Here is a 19,351-nt window from a genome sequence, read left to right as displayed (position 1 = left end):
TATGACGCTGAACCCATGCACTTAACTTCTTTGGTTGACCATGGTAAGGCCTGTTTTAAGTGGGACCTGTCCTGATAAACCGCTGTATGGTCTTGGCTGCTGTGCTGCAGATCAGTTTTAGGGTCTTGACAATCTTCTTATATCCTAGGCCATCTTTATGTAGAGCACCAATTCTTTTTTTCAGATCCTAAGAAAGTTTTTTGCCACAAAATTGTAATAATATATTGCATCTTATCAGCCCTTAGATGTAATGGTTGTATTCGTTTCCCTTTTCTATTTTTTTTCTCCTTTTTCTATTTTTTTCATCTTGTAACACTTCCTGTCTTAGGGTGACAACAATCACTCACCATTATCTATGGAGGAACACAGTTTTCACCCTAGCCCATTCTCCTTATTTGGACTACCGACACTTCCTATTATTATTATCTCTATTATATATTGAGGCGGTGGCTTGTAGTTTGTTTGTAGGTTATAGACTACAGCTGGAAAAGCTGATAACATTGTGTAGGGTATCACTTCAGTGCACAAAATTTTACACTGAAATACGGAAAGATCATCAGGTATTTTACCATACTTACATAAAAGGTACCTAGCCTGAAAGAAGAAAACTACTGCAGCCACCACATCTAAGGGATGGTGAGCTACAATATACTGTATTACACTTTCTAAGGAACTAAAGAAATACATTAACTGAGATAAGCACCAAATAATTCTATATATTCTTATATGGTTGCAACATGGCAGATTGTTCATAATCACCTGGTAATGTTTCTGTGTGTGTATTTAATATAGTAAGCTGTTCTGTCTTCAGCAATGCAATGGTAAACCTATTAACATTTTTCAAAATCACAAGTCTATATTAACGGAAAAAAAATTGATAATTTCACAATAAAACAGTGCCATGTTATTAGTCCTATTTGGGCGTACTAATGTCTTATCTGTAAGAATCTGAAGCCAGCTAATATATTCTTAATACTGGAGGGGTTAAGCAAAGAATAATTCTTCCATTTGTACAATGATTAAACATAATACTTCTAGACTATGAAAAGTTGAAAGATAAACATGAATGTCTTATCTTTGGTGTCATTATACATTTTCTTGGATTGAAAAATTGCATAATTACATGCAATTAACCTGTATTAATACTGAAGATTTAAATGTATTAAAGTCTTTAATGTACTGTAGGTTTACAAAAAATCAAGTAATATCTCATTAATTGAAATAATTTGAGATAAAAAAAAACTGTTAAATAGTTTATAATTCAACAGACCCAGTAGCTCTTTAGTATGACTAAAGACAAAACTTTTTTCAGATTCAATAGCGTGGTGAAGGGTTACAAACAATGTCAGGTTTTGCTGTAAATGCTGCCTGTGTCTCTGGTAATGAAAGTGCAGGAAAATCCAACATTTTGAGTTGCCACCAGAACAAGAATAGAGGGGTAATCTTCCAGTGGGGACACTTACAAAGAGGATTTAATCCACATTGTAAAAAATATACTCTTATGTCCTTTTACAGGACAAGAAGTGAAGGGAAATCTTCCTAATGAGATGCAGAAAACAAAACATAACCTTCCCCTACTTTGTAAAAAAACTTTAAATACATTGACTCCGTGTATAACTTCGTACCCAAGTTTAAAGGGTGTTGTATTAAAAACTTTTTTGCATTATTGTAAGAAACCTTCTGAGTGCTGCCATCCCCCCTTATACTTACCTGAGCCCAATCTCGATTGAGTGATCTCAGCTGTCTCCCTCCTCATAGGCTCAGGGACAGCATTGGAAGCCATTGGCTACTACTACTGTCAATCACAGTCAGTAAGGATCGAGCAGAGGATGGAGCCGAGCCATGCTCAGTGTGTCTATGGACATACAGAGCTAGCTAGGGAGTGAGCCCACATAGGAAATGCCTGTAGGGGATCCGAGAAGGGGAAGATCTGGGATGCCCTGTGCAAAACCATTACAAAGAGAAGGTAAGTATAATGTTTGCTATAAAAAAAACTAAACAAATTCCTTGTACACACGATCGGAATTTCCGATGAAAAAAGTCAGATGGAATTTTTTCATGTCTGGGCCCCATCAGACTTTTTTCCGTTGGAGTTTAGAATGGAAAAAAATACTGTCGGAAATTCCGATCATCTGTGTGGAACTTCGAAGGAGAAAAAAATACGCATGCTCAGAATCAAGTCGACGCATGCTCGGAAGCATTGAACTTCATTTTTCTCGGCTTGTCGTAGTATTTTACGTCACCGCGTTTTGGACGGTCGGAAATTTGGTCTGACAGTGTGTATGTAAGACAGCTTGAACGGAATTCCGCGGGAAAATTCCATCAGATTTTAACCCATCAGAAATTCCAATCGTTTGTACAGGGCATAAGGGTTTACGATCACTTTAATAGGAATAGGGATTTCAACGGCTGTAATTGTAAATGGTGGCCCACTTTGTTTGCATTTTAAATGACCCTTGGGACCCTGTTCCTCCCACTGCTACTATTCATTCGACTGACACCAAAGACGGGGCACTATTACACTTATTGAAACCAACAATGGGGCACTATCCCACCCACTGACAGCGACAATGTGCTACTATTGTTCTTACCAGTACCAATAATGGAGAAGTATTCCACCTACTGACCACAAGTGCTATGGAATTACTTTTACACATATGAATCACTAGGCCTGAGTCATGGTTTACTTCCACTGACACTAGCATTTTTCGCTTCCACTGGACATATCTTGATCCCCATAACATCTGAAGGACAGTAAACTGGCCCTTTGTTTAGAAAGTTTGGAGACCCTTTCTCCAAGGAACAGAGGGTGCATGCTTTAAACACATTCTCCTGTAAGCCACTGCCTCCTGACTTCCATGTACACATGTATCCTCAAAACCAGTGTTTCATAATTACAGTGTTCAAGTACTAATTTGGATTTTGAGTGGTACTGTTATCAGCTAACTGAGTAAATTATAGTGCAAGCTTTTGAAGTGCAATAGACCCTTCTTCAGGCAGCATGAAACATGCATTTTGTACAACAAAGAGATATTGAAGTCATCAACTTGAAATATACAGTAAGTGACATTAGGTTAGTTTAACCTGCCTGGCGGTCTTCCCGAGTCTGACACGGGGTTAGATTTTCCTGCTGCGAGCGGAAACCCCGTGTCAGACTCGGGCTTGCCTCGCTAGATCCACAGGCAAAGTTACTTACCTTGTCCCTGGATCCAGCGATGCCACCGCGCTGTGTGAGCGAGCAGGACCTCGCTCGATTCACACAGTGCCTCCGTGTGACGCCGATCTCCGTTCCCTGCGACGTTACGACGCACGGGGACGGAGAACGGCGCCAAATTCAAAAAAGTAAACAAACACCTTACATACAGTATACTGTAATCTTATAGATTACAGTACTGTATGTAAAAAAAACACACCCCCCCTGTCCCTAGTGGTCTGTCCTGTGTCATGCATGTCATTTTATATAATAAAAACGTTTCTTTCTCCCTGCAAACTGTAGATTGTCCATAGCAACCAAAAGTGTCCCTTTATGTCAAAAATAGTTTTAGATCAGCTAAAAAACAGCGATAATAAATTATAATCACTTGCAGAATTGTGCGATAGCGATTTGTGGGGAAATTCGTCATAAAAAAAAAAAAATAATGACAGCAACAATTCTGCAACTGAGCAAATTTCAGTGATTTTGATTTGATTACATTATTGAATAATTTTTATTATAATTATATTATTATTTGTTATAATTATTTATAATTATTTATTATATTATAATTTATAATTTTGTTTTTAAAAAAATGTCATACCCGGGATGCCTATTAGAAGCTTGTTTGGTCAGATTTAAGTGAGTTATTTCTAAAAATTACAGACCTACAATATAAAACGCCAAATTTCCTTGCAAATAATGGTACCGCTTTTAGCATGTTTTTTCTGACAGAATCATACCGCCAGGGAGGTTAAGGTACATTGATAGGAATTCCTGTTTTTGTAAATTCCCTTTGATGGGGGGTGACGATTCACAAAGGAACATAGTGGCACATACAATTTCTGTCACTGTTTAGACCTTGTTCCAGAGTGCTTAATTTACTTATGAATTTACACCCCCACACCATTTTTTTTAAACTAAATTCTTCTAGCACACCATAATGTGAAGGCCACTTCAGTTGCAGTCATTCTGCAGAAGGGACCTGCTACAAGTATTGATATGCGTCTGACAAGGTTCCAATAAAAGGCTTGCCAGACCAATACAGAATACAAGAAATCTTCTCCTGCAAAATCCTCTAGACTGGTATTCCTGATCATGTGTGCAAAATGCACATTAGAAAAAGTGAACAGACATTACACCACAGAATGAATCTACACAGATTCACTGTTAATCACACTAAAACTGACATTACTATAGTGGCTCCTTTCTGCACGATAGAGTATTACAGGAGATGTAAATCTACACGTCAAATGGACTTTGCAAAGGCTCACACCATCCTGACTTAAACTCACAGGGGCAGATCCACAGAGAGAGTACGCCGGCGTATCTACTGATACTCTGGCGTACTTTTAAATTTCCTACGTCTTCGTACGCCTTCGGATCTAAGATGCAATTCTTCGGCGTCCGCTGGGTGGCGTTCCTGTCGTTTTCCACATCGAGTATGCAAATTACCTATTTCGGACGATCCACGAACGTACGAGCGGCCGTCGCATTCTTTTACGTCGTCTCTAGTCGGCTTTTTCCGGCGTATAGTTAAAGCTGCTGTTTCGTGGCGTATAGTTAGACCTGCTATGTTAAGTATGGCCGTTGTTCCCGCGTTTAATTAGATTTTTTTTTCGTTTGTGTAAGTCGTCCGTGAATCGCGGGATGGACGTAATTTACGTCTAAGTCAAAACAATGACGTCCTTGCGACGTCATTTCGCGCAATGCACGGCGGGAAATTTAGGGACGGCGCATGCGCAGTTCGTTCGGCGCGGGGACACGCTTCATTTAAATGAAACACGCCCCCTACTCGCCGATTTGAATTAGGCGCCATTACGCTGCGAGAGATACACTATGCCGCCGTAACTTACGGTGCAAATTCTTTGTGGATTCAAAGCTGCCAAAAGTAAGTTACAGCGGCGTAGCGTATCTCACATATGCTGCGCCCATCTAATTGTATGTGGATCTGCCCCATAGAATGCATTAAGATAAAAACCTTCTGCCTTTACAATCACTTTAATTTCACATTATAGAATCATGGTTATATAAACATTACTATGTTTATTATCCCTTAACAATGTATACTATTTCAGATTCATAATTGTATTACATGTATGAATTTATGTGTAGTACTTTATGTTTAACCTCATGGTTAAATGGTTATTTTGATAGATGTAAAAAATGCTGCTGCGAAGCTGGTGCAAATATTAGAACTAAGGAAAAACTTTACTTTTGGACAATATATACCTACATCTATTAATACCATAATGAATGTTGCCAGCTAATTTATTGATGACCATAGAGGAGAACAACGTTGAAAATACAGTACTGTCTTAAGTTCTATATGAAGGGGTCACCCTGCCTTTAGGATTTGCAGAGATTAAAAACAAGAACGTGTCCAAAGATGGAAAGGCAGAGGGGAAGCGCAAGGACAGAAATAAGGGGAAAGGAGCACAGACAGCCCTTTGCTATATAATAGAGATAAGCCTTCTGTTGTCACCCAGCTGCCAATCACAGAGAACGGCCTCTCTCCTTCTTGCTGCTGGCATTGTCTGTCCGCTGCCTCTGCCAGCCTAAAGCCTGATAGAAATCTCACTCTGTTCATTAAAGTGCAAATAATTTTGGAGATAAGCCGACCAGCCTCTCAAACAAGAGCCCTGAGTGCATTTTTGGCAATACCAGTAAATTAAATGTCAGGGTGTTGTCTGCTGGCATGGGCTAGAAATATGGGACAGGAAGAGCAGATTAAAAAGCGATTACCATCATTGATGAAATCACACAGACAGGCGTTAATACCTAGCAACGCATTGGAGGGCATATTCTCCTTAAAAAATGCAGTATTATTTTTGGGCTCGGCTTTCAATCAGATCATATTGCATTAAACAGATATTCTTTGATTTTTTTCAGAAAGTATAACAGGTGACTGTATGTTTGTAGGTTATTCATCTGGAAACTAAGAATGCAAGTTTTCATTTGTCCCATTGCTACATTTTCTTCAACATTCTGTGTTTGTGCACAACTATTGTACATGCATGTGATGTCATATGGTAGTACATGTGTGTGGACCACATTGGAATTGCCCATTAACAGCTCCCAAATGCATTATTTGCTTTCTTTTGCTGTTTACTTTTTACTGATACAGTACAGAGACAGAAGAGTATACAGAACCAGGTTGAGCAGGCACCAAGGAAAGAAATTATGAGAAATAAATAAAAAGACAAATATTTATATATTTTTTATTAATTACAGATATATTTAATATATATATATATATATATATATATATATATATATATATATATATATATATATATATATATATATATATATATATATATACACACACACCCAGGTATGAAATTTAAAGGAATATTTCACTTTTATTGTTTCACTTTAAGCATTATTAAAATCACTGCTCCCAAAAAAAACTTCAGTTTTTAAAACTTTTTTTTGCATTGATACATGTTCCCTGGGGCACGAACCGGGTCCCCGAACACTTTTTATGACAATAACTTGCATATTAACCTTTAAAATTAGCACTTTAAATTTTTCATGTTCATGTCCCATAGACTTTAACGGTGTTCGTGTGTTCGAACAAATTTTTTGCCTGTTCACATGATTTGCTGCGAACCGAACCAGGGGGTGTTCGTCTCATCCCTACTTAGCCCTAGTTTTTGTGTCAATTTACCCTGCGTAAGGCACACACCCCACTCAAACTGGTGGTTATACCTGTAAAAACAAAGGTTAATTTCTTGATATTTGTGCTTTTCTTTGTTTTATATGCTGCTGTGTAAATATGCATTCTTTTTGCATTTTAAAATTATTTTGTGACCTTATATTAATTTCTTTATTTTTTACAAAATATATTGTATAAGCACTTTTTAGGCAGGTACAGCAAACTCGTTCTTTCGTTTGGGATACAGGTTGTACAAAAAAAAATCATTGTAAGCACGCCTGTTAAATGTTAAACAGTTTTTGTCTCAACCCCCTTTACTGCTACTTTGCCTGAACAGTGTGGTATTTTAAAAGACGTTAAAAATAACAGACTTATAGCCCTTACACGCGTTTTTGCAGCGTTTTTGCCACGTTTTCACTGTAAAAATAGTGCTATTAAAACGCTCCAAAAACGTCCCTCTCTAATTGAAATGAATTGAAAACGCTGTAAAAACGCGGTAAAATAGCGGTAACATCGCAGTGTTTTACTGCTATTTTAACGCTCCGCTATAGGCGTTATCAGTGTGAAAGGGGTCTGAGTGACTGGATCAAAAGGTTAACCACTTCCATACAGGGCACTTACGCACCTTCCCACCAAAGCCAATTTTCAGCTTTCAGCACTGTCGCACTTTGAATGGCAATTGCGCGGTCATGCTACACTGTACCCAAACAAAATTGGCGTCCTTTTTTCCCCACAAATATAGCTTTCTTTTGGTGGTATTTGATCACCTCTGCGATTTTTTTTTTTTGCGCAACAACTAAAAAAATACTGAAAATTTAGAAAAAAATTATGTTTTTATTTTTTTCTGTCATTTTTTTTGTAAATAAGTAAGTTTTGTCTTTCAATTACGGGCACTGATATGGCGGCACTGATGGGCATAGATGAGATGGGTCCAGGGTGGGCTTCCCTGGTGGTCCATGTGGCGATCCGAGGGGGGACCGCCCCTGTCAGGAGAGCCGCCGATCGGCTCTCCTCTACTCGCGTCTGTCAATGGCTCTTCCTGTTTACATCGTGATCAGCCGTGGTTGGACACGGTTGATCACATGGTAAAGAGTCTCTGTGAGAGACTCTTTACCGAGATCGGTGTTGCGGGGTGTCAGACTGACACCCTGCAACAACGATCGCCGCGATGCGGGCCCCCGGGGGCGTGCAGCGGCTCAGAATCCTGAGGACGTCATATGACGTCCAGTCAGGATTCTACAACCACTTTGTCGACGTCAATTTGTCATTGGCGGGCGGCAAGTGGTTAAATACCACTTTAATTAAAACTAGTTTTAACACATTCACATGCACTTTAAAGAATATGTAAAGGTCTGTTAAAAAAACTAAAACAAACATGTCATATATACCATGGCGTAGAATGCATTAAAGTGAAAACCTTGAGGGTTTAGAACCCCTTTAATTTACACATTTATGTTTACAAATGTTTTACGTAATTACAATTCAGCAAACAGATTTTATTTTTTTATTGCACACATTTCAAAATGTGACCTTTGGGAAATTCCACAATGCTTGTAATATTTTATCTAGATTAGATAAACTTAATACAAGTTATACTTATTCTTTGGCACAATATAAACTTTTGATACCGATCAAATTTACACTCGTATACACATGTTCCATAACAACACTATGCAACTCCCGATCTACCTTTTACAATTTTTAACAGATGCTAGTACAATAAATATTAGAAGAAAGTATGTTTTTTTTTCTCAATAAACCTTTTTCTTGGAGGTTATAAAAAAAGTAGCCATGATCCTGTTGCTCTAACAGAGTGCTCGCTGCTGTTTTCTCCTTATTGCGGTTGTTGGTAGAGCAGTTTAAATGATATCCTGCACAGGACCAATCACTGTGTGCTAGAGTATACAAACACAGAGTATTTACAGAGTTCAGGAGTTGAAGTAAAAGCTTGCTTCTGCTGGGTGCTAGCCCCAGGTACCAGGCCTAATGCTACAGAGCAGTTTTGCAAGATTAACTATATTCTTGCTTTCAGTCAATGGGATTATCAGTTAAGCAGCAATAACACCAAAATTACATGCTTTAGAAGCCTATTATCTTGGTATTTCCCTATATAACACCATATTATGGCTGAGACATTTCTGTTTGATTGTTCATATTTCCTGTGCATGGTTTCACAGGAAATGTTACAATCCTGTTGGCTGGTGATAACTTAATTTGGTTTATAAAAATAACAATCGTTAAAATTATATATTTTTTTGCAGAAAGCTGCAACACAAAGTAATGTACCAATTATACAAAACACAACTTAAAGGGCTTGTTATTTATTCTCCCAGAGCTGCTGAATACACAGGGTAAGATTTATTTAGATGAGGTCTGTGCACAAAGAAGTAAGGGAATGTAAGTTGTGTTTTTGTCGCATTTCCAAAATTGCTTATAAATCATTTATAAAAATAAAATGTTGTTACATTCGACAATTTGCATGAGATTAGTCTATATGTACATACTGTACAAGGTGCAGTTGCATGAGTATAACATATAAACATTCCCCAAATGTATTTTATGTGCTTATAAACTGACATTTTCTACCCAGGGGATAAAGGGTAATATTTATATTTGCATTAACAAAACTGAGAACTTTACAGCGCTAATGTTATAAAAAGCTAGTACAGACACTACACTACCCATCTTATCAGTGTTCATTTATTTTTTCTAGTAGATGTGCATTTTATTACAAGTTGAAAAAAATAGGAACAATAAGGAGCCCTAACCTTCCTACATAGAACTGTGACTAAAATTATGTTTGCATAAAATTATATTTTTTTCTCCTTTTTCCTCTTTTTCTCCCTGAGTTACATGTTCAGTTTTAAGAAATACAAATATCCACTGCAACACCAAAGCACAGACAAGATCAATTATCTCTGCATATTATTATTTTTTAGCACATGCTCAGTCTGAATTGCCCAGGTTTGCAACAGATTTATGGCATATGCTTTCCATTTAATATATCCAATAAACATAAAAGAATGAAAGGGAGAATTGGCTGCTGGAGGTAACAGTAATTGTTTTACTTTAGATATGTGTGTTTCCTTTTTTTACCTAGGATCATTTCCATTACAAATTATGGGCTTAATGTATAAACATTTTAATTATAATACCTGGAGTTATTTCTTTGCATACAATAATGCAATTAATTGTTTAAGTACAAATATAAACTTAAGCAGGTAGCAATGAGAAAGTAGTTCTTTGTATGCACAAAAAGGAAAAAAGTTTGGACTCTAAAGGTGCTGAATTCCTCCATTTCTACTAGTTGTACACCATTTAAAAATATAAAATTATTTGATTTGATTAGTTAAAATGTGTCTCAAAAGACATAGGACACTAGATTAAAACATAATACTTAGTAGTATGATGCTGGTACATTATGTTTTAATCTAGTGTCTTATGCGTTTTGAGACACATTTTAACAAATCAAATAAAAGATTGTTTATTTGTAAATGGTATACGACTAGTTGTTCCAAAGGGAGGTTTTCAGCACCTTCAGCCCAGGTTCACACTGGGCTGCGGGAGTGAAGCTGTGCAAGTTCAGCTGAACTCGCACGATTTTACTCCCGCTGGCAGTCCCGATTTCGGCCGCGATTTCAGAGACATCTGTGCAGGTTTCTGCACAGATGTCAATGTAAATCGCAGCCCGAAATCGCAAAAAGTAGTACAGGAACTACTTATTAAAATTGGTGCAGGATTAGGACGGTGCCATTGCTGACAATTGCCGGCAAATGCCGCTGATTTGAGATGCGATTTGACATCTCAAATCGCATTTCAAATCGTACCAGTGTAAACCAGGCCTCAAAGTCCTAACTTTTTTCCTTTTTGTGCATACAAATAACTACTTTCTCATTGCTACCTGTTTAAGTTTATATTTGTACTTAAACAATTAATTGCATTATTGTCTGCGAGGAAATAACTCCAGGTAGTATAATTAAAATGTTTATACATTAAATTTGTAATGGTGCTGGTGCTGATATTCAGCTGAATACATTTCTATTTAGAAAAGTAGTTATTTGTATTGACACTTTAATATATTAGTCCTAATAAGGCGTACCTGTTTATAATTTGCCAAACTACAAGAAACAGGCATGGTACCACTGCACCTATACACGTGGGGTGAAAGGAGCCCAGCCTCTCATTCTTCCCAAACCCTTTATATTACATCTAAACACTAGAAGCATTTACTATTTTATAAGCATTACAGGCATTTCTTACAGTGAGTGAGAGCCCTTAAAATTCCCATGTACATGTGAAAATATGGAAGGTCCTCCAGTAGATATCAGTTTTTATGGTGCTATGAATGCAGGATAATGTTGTCATCGCCCTATGCTTACAATAACCACATCTGATTTCTTCTATGAGCAGAGATGAATTAAGGCCAAAGAGCACATTAGGCAAAGTAACTGCTTTTTGCTTTCCACTTCACTAAAAAATTCCACCACCCATAAAAAAAAAAATTCTCAGTTCTCAGTGACCTTTGAAAACGACAGTTTTATAGGTAGATTCAGGTAGAGTTAGGCCGACTTATCAGTAGATAAGTCGACCTAACTCAGAATCTACGCCGACTTATGTTTAAGTGTATGCTCAAACAGAGATACGCTTAAACATATCTAAGATAGGACGGCTTGCGCCGTCCTATCTTAGATTGCAATATTTTGGATGGCCGCTAGGTGGCGCTTCCATTGTGGTCAGCGTAGAATATGTAAATGAGTACGCCCGGCCACCCCAGTCGATTTATGCCATTTCCGTAAGGCAGTAGCAGGCCTAAAGTTATTCCATCTATTAGGTGGAATAACAATGTTAAAGTATGGCCGCCGTTCCCGCCGCAAGATTCACATTTTTTACGTCGTTTGCATAAGCCGTCCGCAAATCGGGATTTACGTTGTTTATGTCCACGTCTCAATCAATAGGCCCGTGCGGCGTACTTAGCCGCAATGCACACTGGGAAATGTAGGCGCCCGGTGCATGCACAGTTAAAAAAAGACGTAAAAAACGTGAGGTCAAGCCTCATTGCCATAAAACACGCCCCCCTCCAAGACATTTGAATTCGGCGCCCGATTTAGGCTACGCCGCCGTATATTAGCAGGCAAGTACATTGAGAATCTTGCCTAGCTAACTTTTACGGCGGCGTAGCCTAAACAGGCTAAGCTACACCGCCGCAAGTTTGCACCCAGGTACCTGAATCTACCTATTAAAGTGCCCAGTAATAATTCAGCAAGGCAAGATGAAACTTGAAGCTTGATGGGGTTGATAAAGGCAGGAAGTAAAAAAAAACTATTTTAGCAACTATTTTGCTGTTATGGGTCATCTTTTAACCTCCCTGGCGGTATGATTCTGTCTGAAAAAACATGCTGAAAGCGGTACAATTATTTGCAAGGAAATTTGGTGTTTTATACTGTAGGCCTGTGATTTTTAGGAATAACTCACTTAAATCTGACCAAACCAGAATCTAATAGGCATCCCGGGTATGACATTTTTTTAAAAACAAAATTTTAAATTATAATATAATAAATAATTATAAATAATTATAGCAAGTAATAATATAATTCAAATAAAAATTATTCAATAATGTAATCAAATCAAAATCACTGAAATTTTTTCAGTTGCAGAATTGTTGCTGTCATTATTTTTTTTTTTTATGACGAATTTCCCCGCAAATCGCAATCGCACAATTCTGCAAGTGATTATAATTTATTATCGCTGTTTTCTAGCTGATCTAAAACCATTTTTGACATAAAAAGACACTTTTGGTTGCTATGGACAATCTACAGTTTTCAGGCAGAAAGAAAGGTTTTTATTATATAAAATGACATGTAGGGCACTGGGCAGACCACTAGGGACAAGGGGGGTGTGTTTTTTTTACATACAGTACTGTAATCTATAAGATTACAGTATAATGTATGTATAGTGTTTGTTTACTTTTTTGAATTTGGCGCCGATCTCCGCTCCCGTGCGTCGTAACGTCGCAGGGAACGGAGACCGGCGGCACAGGAGGACGCTGTGTGAATCGAGCGAGGTCCCGCTCGCTCACACAGCGTGGTGACATCGCTGGATCCAGGACAAGGTAAGCCAGCGCACGCTGCAGGCTCTGCATGTCTACCCCGAGCGTGACTCGGGGATACCGATCGCAGCAAGAAAAACCCACCCCGAGTCACGCTCGGGGATACCGCCAGGGAGGTTAATCACTGACATAGACTTATACCTTCATTTTTTTCTATTTACCATTTTTATCATCTACCCATCTCCTTTCTCTCTCTTTTTTATCTCTCTTGTTTGTCTCTTACATTCTTCCTTCTTTTTTTCTTCAAATTGTAGCACTGTATAAATTAAGCTAGATTCAGACCCATTGATCTCTGGTCTCTCCATTCCATAGTAGTTAAAACCTCATTTGAAATTCTTTGTTTGCATTCTATCCTTACCGTATCAGCTCTTTTACGACCTTAGACAATTTCTGCACACACAGTGGACAAGGTCTGCTTCTTAGTCCAATTCATTTTAATAAAAGTTTTGCAACCGGTGCCAAAGGTCCACCCATAGTGCCACCATTTAAGCTGCCTTATAACATTAAAAAGGTTTGCAATAGATGAAAATATAGCATGCCCCATCAGACACACCAACTGCCTATAAGTGCACTTTCCAATGTGAAGTGACAACCTAGAAAATGTTTGTTTCCCTAAAACACCTAGTAAACTTAAACAACAAATTAGATGGTCAAAAAAAATAAAAATTCAAAAGGAGCATGTTAGGTATAAAAAAAGAGATATTGACTGTCATTTACCACACGTGCTATATATTAACACCTGAGTGATTTGTGTTCATGCTTCTTTTTATCAGGTTCCAGATGGTGCAGTGGTAGCACTTGTGTCTAAGCAGGTGACAGAATACAATGCAGTCAACAACTCCACTGTATCCAGGACTTCCGCCAGCAGATACGGTGAGAAATTTTTTTGCTGTCTTGACAAATTGTTGAAAATTAATTGTGTAGGGACATTCATCACTTGAATATATTGTTATATGTAAATATTGTGCCCTTTTTTTGCATATCAAATTTATGTAGGAAGGTTTAATAAGGTAAAAGACCAATGACATGCAGTAATTTTTAGTACCCAAGAAGATGTTGCCCAATGGGTAGGAACAATTACTGTACAAAGATAAAATTTAATTTCTACTGTGGAATTGTGTTGAGCTTTGTATTTCAGGCCTCATACACACGACCGTTTTCCTCGACAGAATCCATCAAGAAACTTGGTGGCAGAGCTTTTTTGCCGAGAAAAACGGTTGTGTGTATGTTTTTCATCGAGAAAACTGTTGTGTAACTCGACGAGAAGAAAAGAGAACAAGTTCGCTTTTTCCTCGTCGGGAGTCTCAATTTCCTCATTGTGTTTCTCGTCTGGCTGGTTTACGACGAGAAACACGTTCGTGTGTGTATGCTCAGAAACCCACGCATGCTCAGAATAAAGTATGAGATGGGAGCATGCCTTCGGTAAAAGTAGGGTTTGTAATGGAGATAGCACATTCGTCACGCTGTAACAGACTGAAAAGCGCGAATCGTCTCTCACCAAACTTTTACTTAACATGCAGTAATATGAGATTAGCAAAAGCAGCCCCAAGAGTGGCACCAGTGGAATCAAACTTCCCCTTTATAGTGCCGTTGTACGTGTTGTACTTCCGCGCGTTTGAGAACGATGAGATTTTGTCTTGACAGTGTGTATGCAAAGAAAGCTTTTCAAGATTCTCGACAAGCCTAGAACTCATCGAGGAAAACAATGTTTCATTTACGACGAGTTCCTCGGTCTTGTGTACGAGGCCTTATATAGTAAATACATTCTGTTGCATTTAAATATGTTATTAATGTGAAACAGCAGGTTAAATATTCTGCTTGGCCAAACTCCAATTTTTTGTGATGACTCAAATATGTTGAGCTGCATGCATGAGTTTAATAAATGATGTGCATTTCTAGAAAGAAACATGTAACATCATACCCATCACAGCAGTGCTTGTCACACACTATTACACTGAACAGTTTTCCTAGTCTTCACAATAAATTACTTCTTACAGTACTACATCCATTATAGTTGCTGTAGTTGTAAAGACAACTTTACAAAAGCATACTTATTAATATCTGTAATAGATCCAGTGTCTATAACACTTTTGTTGCATCTGTTGTGCCTTGTTAGATTACCAAGAAGAGGCACTCAGATATTGCCAAGAGAATACCCATAAGGTGCTCAAACCAGGCTGTGTTTTCAAGAATATTAATTGACCTTGACAGTAGATATTATCCAACTTTAATATACCATATCAGTGTAATGCTTATAGGAAGGACAGCTTATGTCAGTTTTGATATAAAATGTTAGTATGATGTCTAACACAAGTTGTGTGTCCTTTACAACTGATCAATCAGCTGAGTTTTATTGTAGGAAGCAGGAAAATACTTTATTAGTATATTTTAGCTTTAAAGTGTAAGGTTTGAACACATGTCAGGTTTTCCTGCTATCCATGATAGAGTTTTAGCTTTCTGGGAACAATGTTATACCAGACAGAAAGTGAGGTAAAATCTGCAGCTGGGAAAAAGACAACTATACAAAGCTAACAGGGCTCTAGCAGCTTTCTTTACTAAGCATAGTAAATTCCATAGTGTTTATCATGTTGTCTTCTTTTTGTTCTGTTGTACACTGGGAAATAGATTAAATAATGGGGTTGATTTACTAAAACTGGGTAACTATTTTTTTTCCATACATAATGTCCTAGTTATCCTTTGTCGGTCAATGGGTCTGCTGATAAATTGCTGCGGCTACCCAGGCAATTATTTATTGAATTAATTTCATAAATGAGTGTATTTGATAATTAATTTCCAACTGAAATGAAATAGAACTGTAGTTTGCCAACCACCGTGTGACATTTACAAGCTTTGCAAATAAGCAGTACAAGGGGCAACGTGTAACCTACAGCAACCAGCCATAATGTACTTTACTGAAGCCAATATTTCAATTTTACCACAGCTATTAAATTGATGATGAATTGGATTATGGGAAATGTTCAGGCTGGTTATTACTGGCATGCAATGTCTACCAGCGTCTGAAGGATCATTAGGTTCTGCTTTTAACCCCCAACCTCTTTGCTGAGAATGTCACTTACAAAACCGAATGTAATGAGGCATTTGTGGTGTCAACAGAGCTGTACAGGGAGCTTGGCTGATGCTTTCAATTAATCTCCTTTGGTACATTAACACGCTGGCTGAAACAAACTTTTTCTCACTGTCTGGTAAGCAGACTGCTGAAAAAAAATATTGATCCATTGCTTCTTATATATTCTGTTGTAAATCCTGTAAGTACTGTACAACTTTAATACTTTGCCCAACACATAATACACAACTGTATTGCAACATCTAACATCTTATGAATTCATAACGTAAAAGGAACAGGATTGTGTAATGAAAGAGTTCATATTTTTATTTTAATTGATGCCCAAAGGATGTGTTTGCAAAACCTTTTGAGTACTGTCCATGATCCTTTTTTTATTTGGACTAACATACAATTTTTCAGGAAAAGCTTTCGGGGTTTGTCCCCTTCTTCAAGGTCCTAGCAGTACTGATTCATAAAAGTTTTAGCAGAATGTTAAAAAAGAAGACAATCTCTGAAAATCTTGATTGTGAAAAAAAGAAGACAATCCCTGATGGAAATAATAATAATAAAAAAAAAACAGAACAAACAAACAGACACACAAATATACATGGCAATGGTAATATAACAAGCATAGTTAGTGAGATAAGACAGAGGGAGTTGTGTGTGTGTGATACTTTTAGATGAATAGACTTTGTTGCACAGTTTGCAGGGTTTACTACCATTATTTTTGACTCAGAATGAATGAAGTTTCCTGCTTATTAGATTATGTATGAAGTTGGGTGGTAGACAGGGATGAACTGGCCATTGGGACTACAGGGAGTTTCCCGGTGGGCCGATGGCTCAGTGGGCCAGCTTCAGTGACAGCGGAACGCTGCCCCCGTCGGCTCCTCTGTCTCTCTATTCCCGCAGCGCTCACCCCCTCCCCCTCCCTGCAGCGCTCACCTGGGGGGGAACAGAGAAGCAGGGGGAGGACCAGAGGAGCATGGGGGAGGGGACAGACAGCTGACTCAACAGCTATGACCTGGGAGTTTCCCACTTCTGCCTAATCATGTCCCATAAGGGGGAGCACCGAACTGATTCCTTGCCCCGGGTGAAATAATGTCTAGCTTCCCCACTGGTACTGCCTATAAGAATACCAGTACCAGACGCTCTACTAATAAAATAGAACGGCTAGTGGCTAGTGAAGGGGGAGAGGGGGCTTGGGTGGCCGGGGGGGGGGTGCAGGATTTGTCCGACTGCCATGGGAGAGACCTGTCAAAGTGGGCCAGTCTGGATGAAGTCCAGGGCCAAATTTTTGTCCCAGTCCAGCCCTGGTAGTAGAATGCCAGGGGTTGTTGGAATATTTATTTCATAGTTTCATCCTCTGTTATGATGGGTTGTAAATCATTGATTATCCTTTTTATCCCTTCTACTGCTGTATTATATGTGGACACTAGAGGTACACAATTATTTGGTTTTTTTTCCCATATTGGAGGAGATGTTCTCTTTGGGTTTTCAAGGATGTGTTTATGCTGGTGTCAATGGTTTGTTGTCTTTGAAACCTTTCTTATGGAAGAAGTCTGCTAGTGTTCTGAGATGTTTATCTCTGTTTTCTGGGTCTGAACATATTCCATGGTATCTGATGGCATCGGTCAGTCAGTTTCCTGCATATCAAAGTTTAACGTTTGCATCCCTGATGTATACTGTGGTTTCTAGCAAGTTGACATGTATATTTGAATAATCCATTTTTAGTTTGATTGATTGAATTTTTTTTATCAATGAGTAAAACTGTTTTAGATTTTCTTCACCTTCTGTCCATATGATGAAAATATCATTGATACAGTGATAATATCTGTAGGGATTTTATTTTATGCTGTTCAGGAATTTGCCTTCCAGGTCAGTCATAAATAAGTTTGAATATTGGGGTGCCATTTTACTTCCCATAGCAGTACCCATACACTGAAGATAGATGTCATTGTTCAAGGCAAAATAGTTGTGTGTACAAATTAATTTAATAAAATCAACTTTTGCAAAACCTAAAATGTGCCAAAACATAATAACATGGTTTTACAGCCTTTTTTCTATACATAAAACTGCTTATTCTTTTTCAAGTGATACCTAGAATGACAAAACTTCTCTGTTTTGCATCATAGTGAAGCATGTGACTGGCTTACAGTTTATTGAAGTTAACTTTTCAATTCTTAAGCTTATAAACTTAGTGGTATCTTCACAATCTGCTCTATTTCAAACTCATCCTTTTCCTAGAATGTGCAGCCTGAAAATAGTAAAGCCCATTGGTGGAAAATTGGATATTCAGGTACAAATGGCAACAACCTTTTTATTCACAGATAATACATCAGGGACTTATGCATTATCTTAACACTTCAAATTTGAGTAACAGTTGGTATTATCAAAGGAAATGGCTGTTTTAACCCCCCTGGTGGTATTCCCAAGTCTGAATCGCGGTTACATTTTTGTGCTGCGATCGGTAACCCCGAGCCAGACTCGGGCTCGCCTCGCAGCATCCACAGGCATGGTTTACTTACCTTGTCCTTGGATCCAGCGATGCCTCTCCGCTGTGTGAGCTAGCGGGTCCTCGCTCGATTCACACAGTGTCCCTGTGTGTCGCCGATCTCCGTTCCCTGTGACGTTACGACGCACAGGGGCGGAGAACAGCGTCAAATTCAAAAAAGTAAACAAACACATTACATACAGTATACTGTAATCTTATAGATTACAGTACTGTATGTAAAAAATACACACCCCATTTGTCCCTAGTGGTCTGCCCAGTGTCCTACATGTTCTTTTGTATAATAAAAACTGTTCTTTCTGCCTGAAAACTGTAAATTGTCCATAGCAACCAAAAGTGTCCCTTTATGTCAAAAATGGTTTTAGAAAACAGCGATAATAAATTATAATCACTTGCAGAATTGAGCGATAGAGATTTGTGGGGAAATTCGTCATAAAAAAATAAAAGTAATGACAGCGACAATTCTGCAACTGAGCAAATTTCAGTGATTTTGAGTTGATTACATTATTGAATAATTTTTATTATAATTATATTATTATTTGTTATAATTATTTATAATTCTTTATTATATTATAATTTATCATTTTGTTTTTTTTTTAAATTCATACCCGGGATGCCTACTAGACTCTTGTTTGGTCAGATTTAAGTGAGTTATTCCTAAGAATTACAGGCCTACAGTATAAAACGCCAAATTTCCTTGCAAAATAATTGTACCGCTTTCAGCACCTAAAATCTAAAATAATCATACCGCCAGGGAGGTTAAAGGAAACTCTTAACATACTGTATTGCAGAAATAATACATTACATTTTCTTCTATA

At 38.0% G+C, this 19,351-nt stretch overlaps 1 protein-coding gene across 3 annotated transcripts in view; it reads left to right on the top strand.

The window, feature by feature from the left end:
• The window catches only part of PLXNA4 (plexin A4), a 910,139-nt gene that overhangs the window by 828,340 nt on the left and 62,448 nt on the right, over window positions 1-19,351 (top strand). For all 3 annotated transcript variants that reach the window (XM_040343305.1, XM_040343306.1, XM_040343307.1), the window contains one exon: window positions 13,734-13,833. In XM_040343305.1, the coding sequence (XP_040199239.1) occupies window positions 13,734-13,833 (100 nt within the window). The remainder of the gene's footprint in view (window positions 1-13,733; window positions 13,834-19,351) is intronic.

This window comes from Rana temporaria, chromosome 3, assembly GCF_905171775.1.
Source record: "Rana temporaria chromosome 3, aRanTem1.1, whole genome shotgun sequence".
Lineage (NCBI taxonomy): Eukaryota > Metazoa > Chordata > Amphibia > Anura > Ranidae > Rana > Rana temporaria.
The sequence above is the reverse complement of the archived record's forward strand: the minus strand, read 5'-3'. Positions and strand labels throughout refer to the sequence as shown.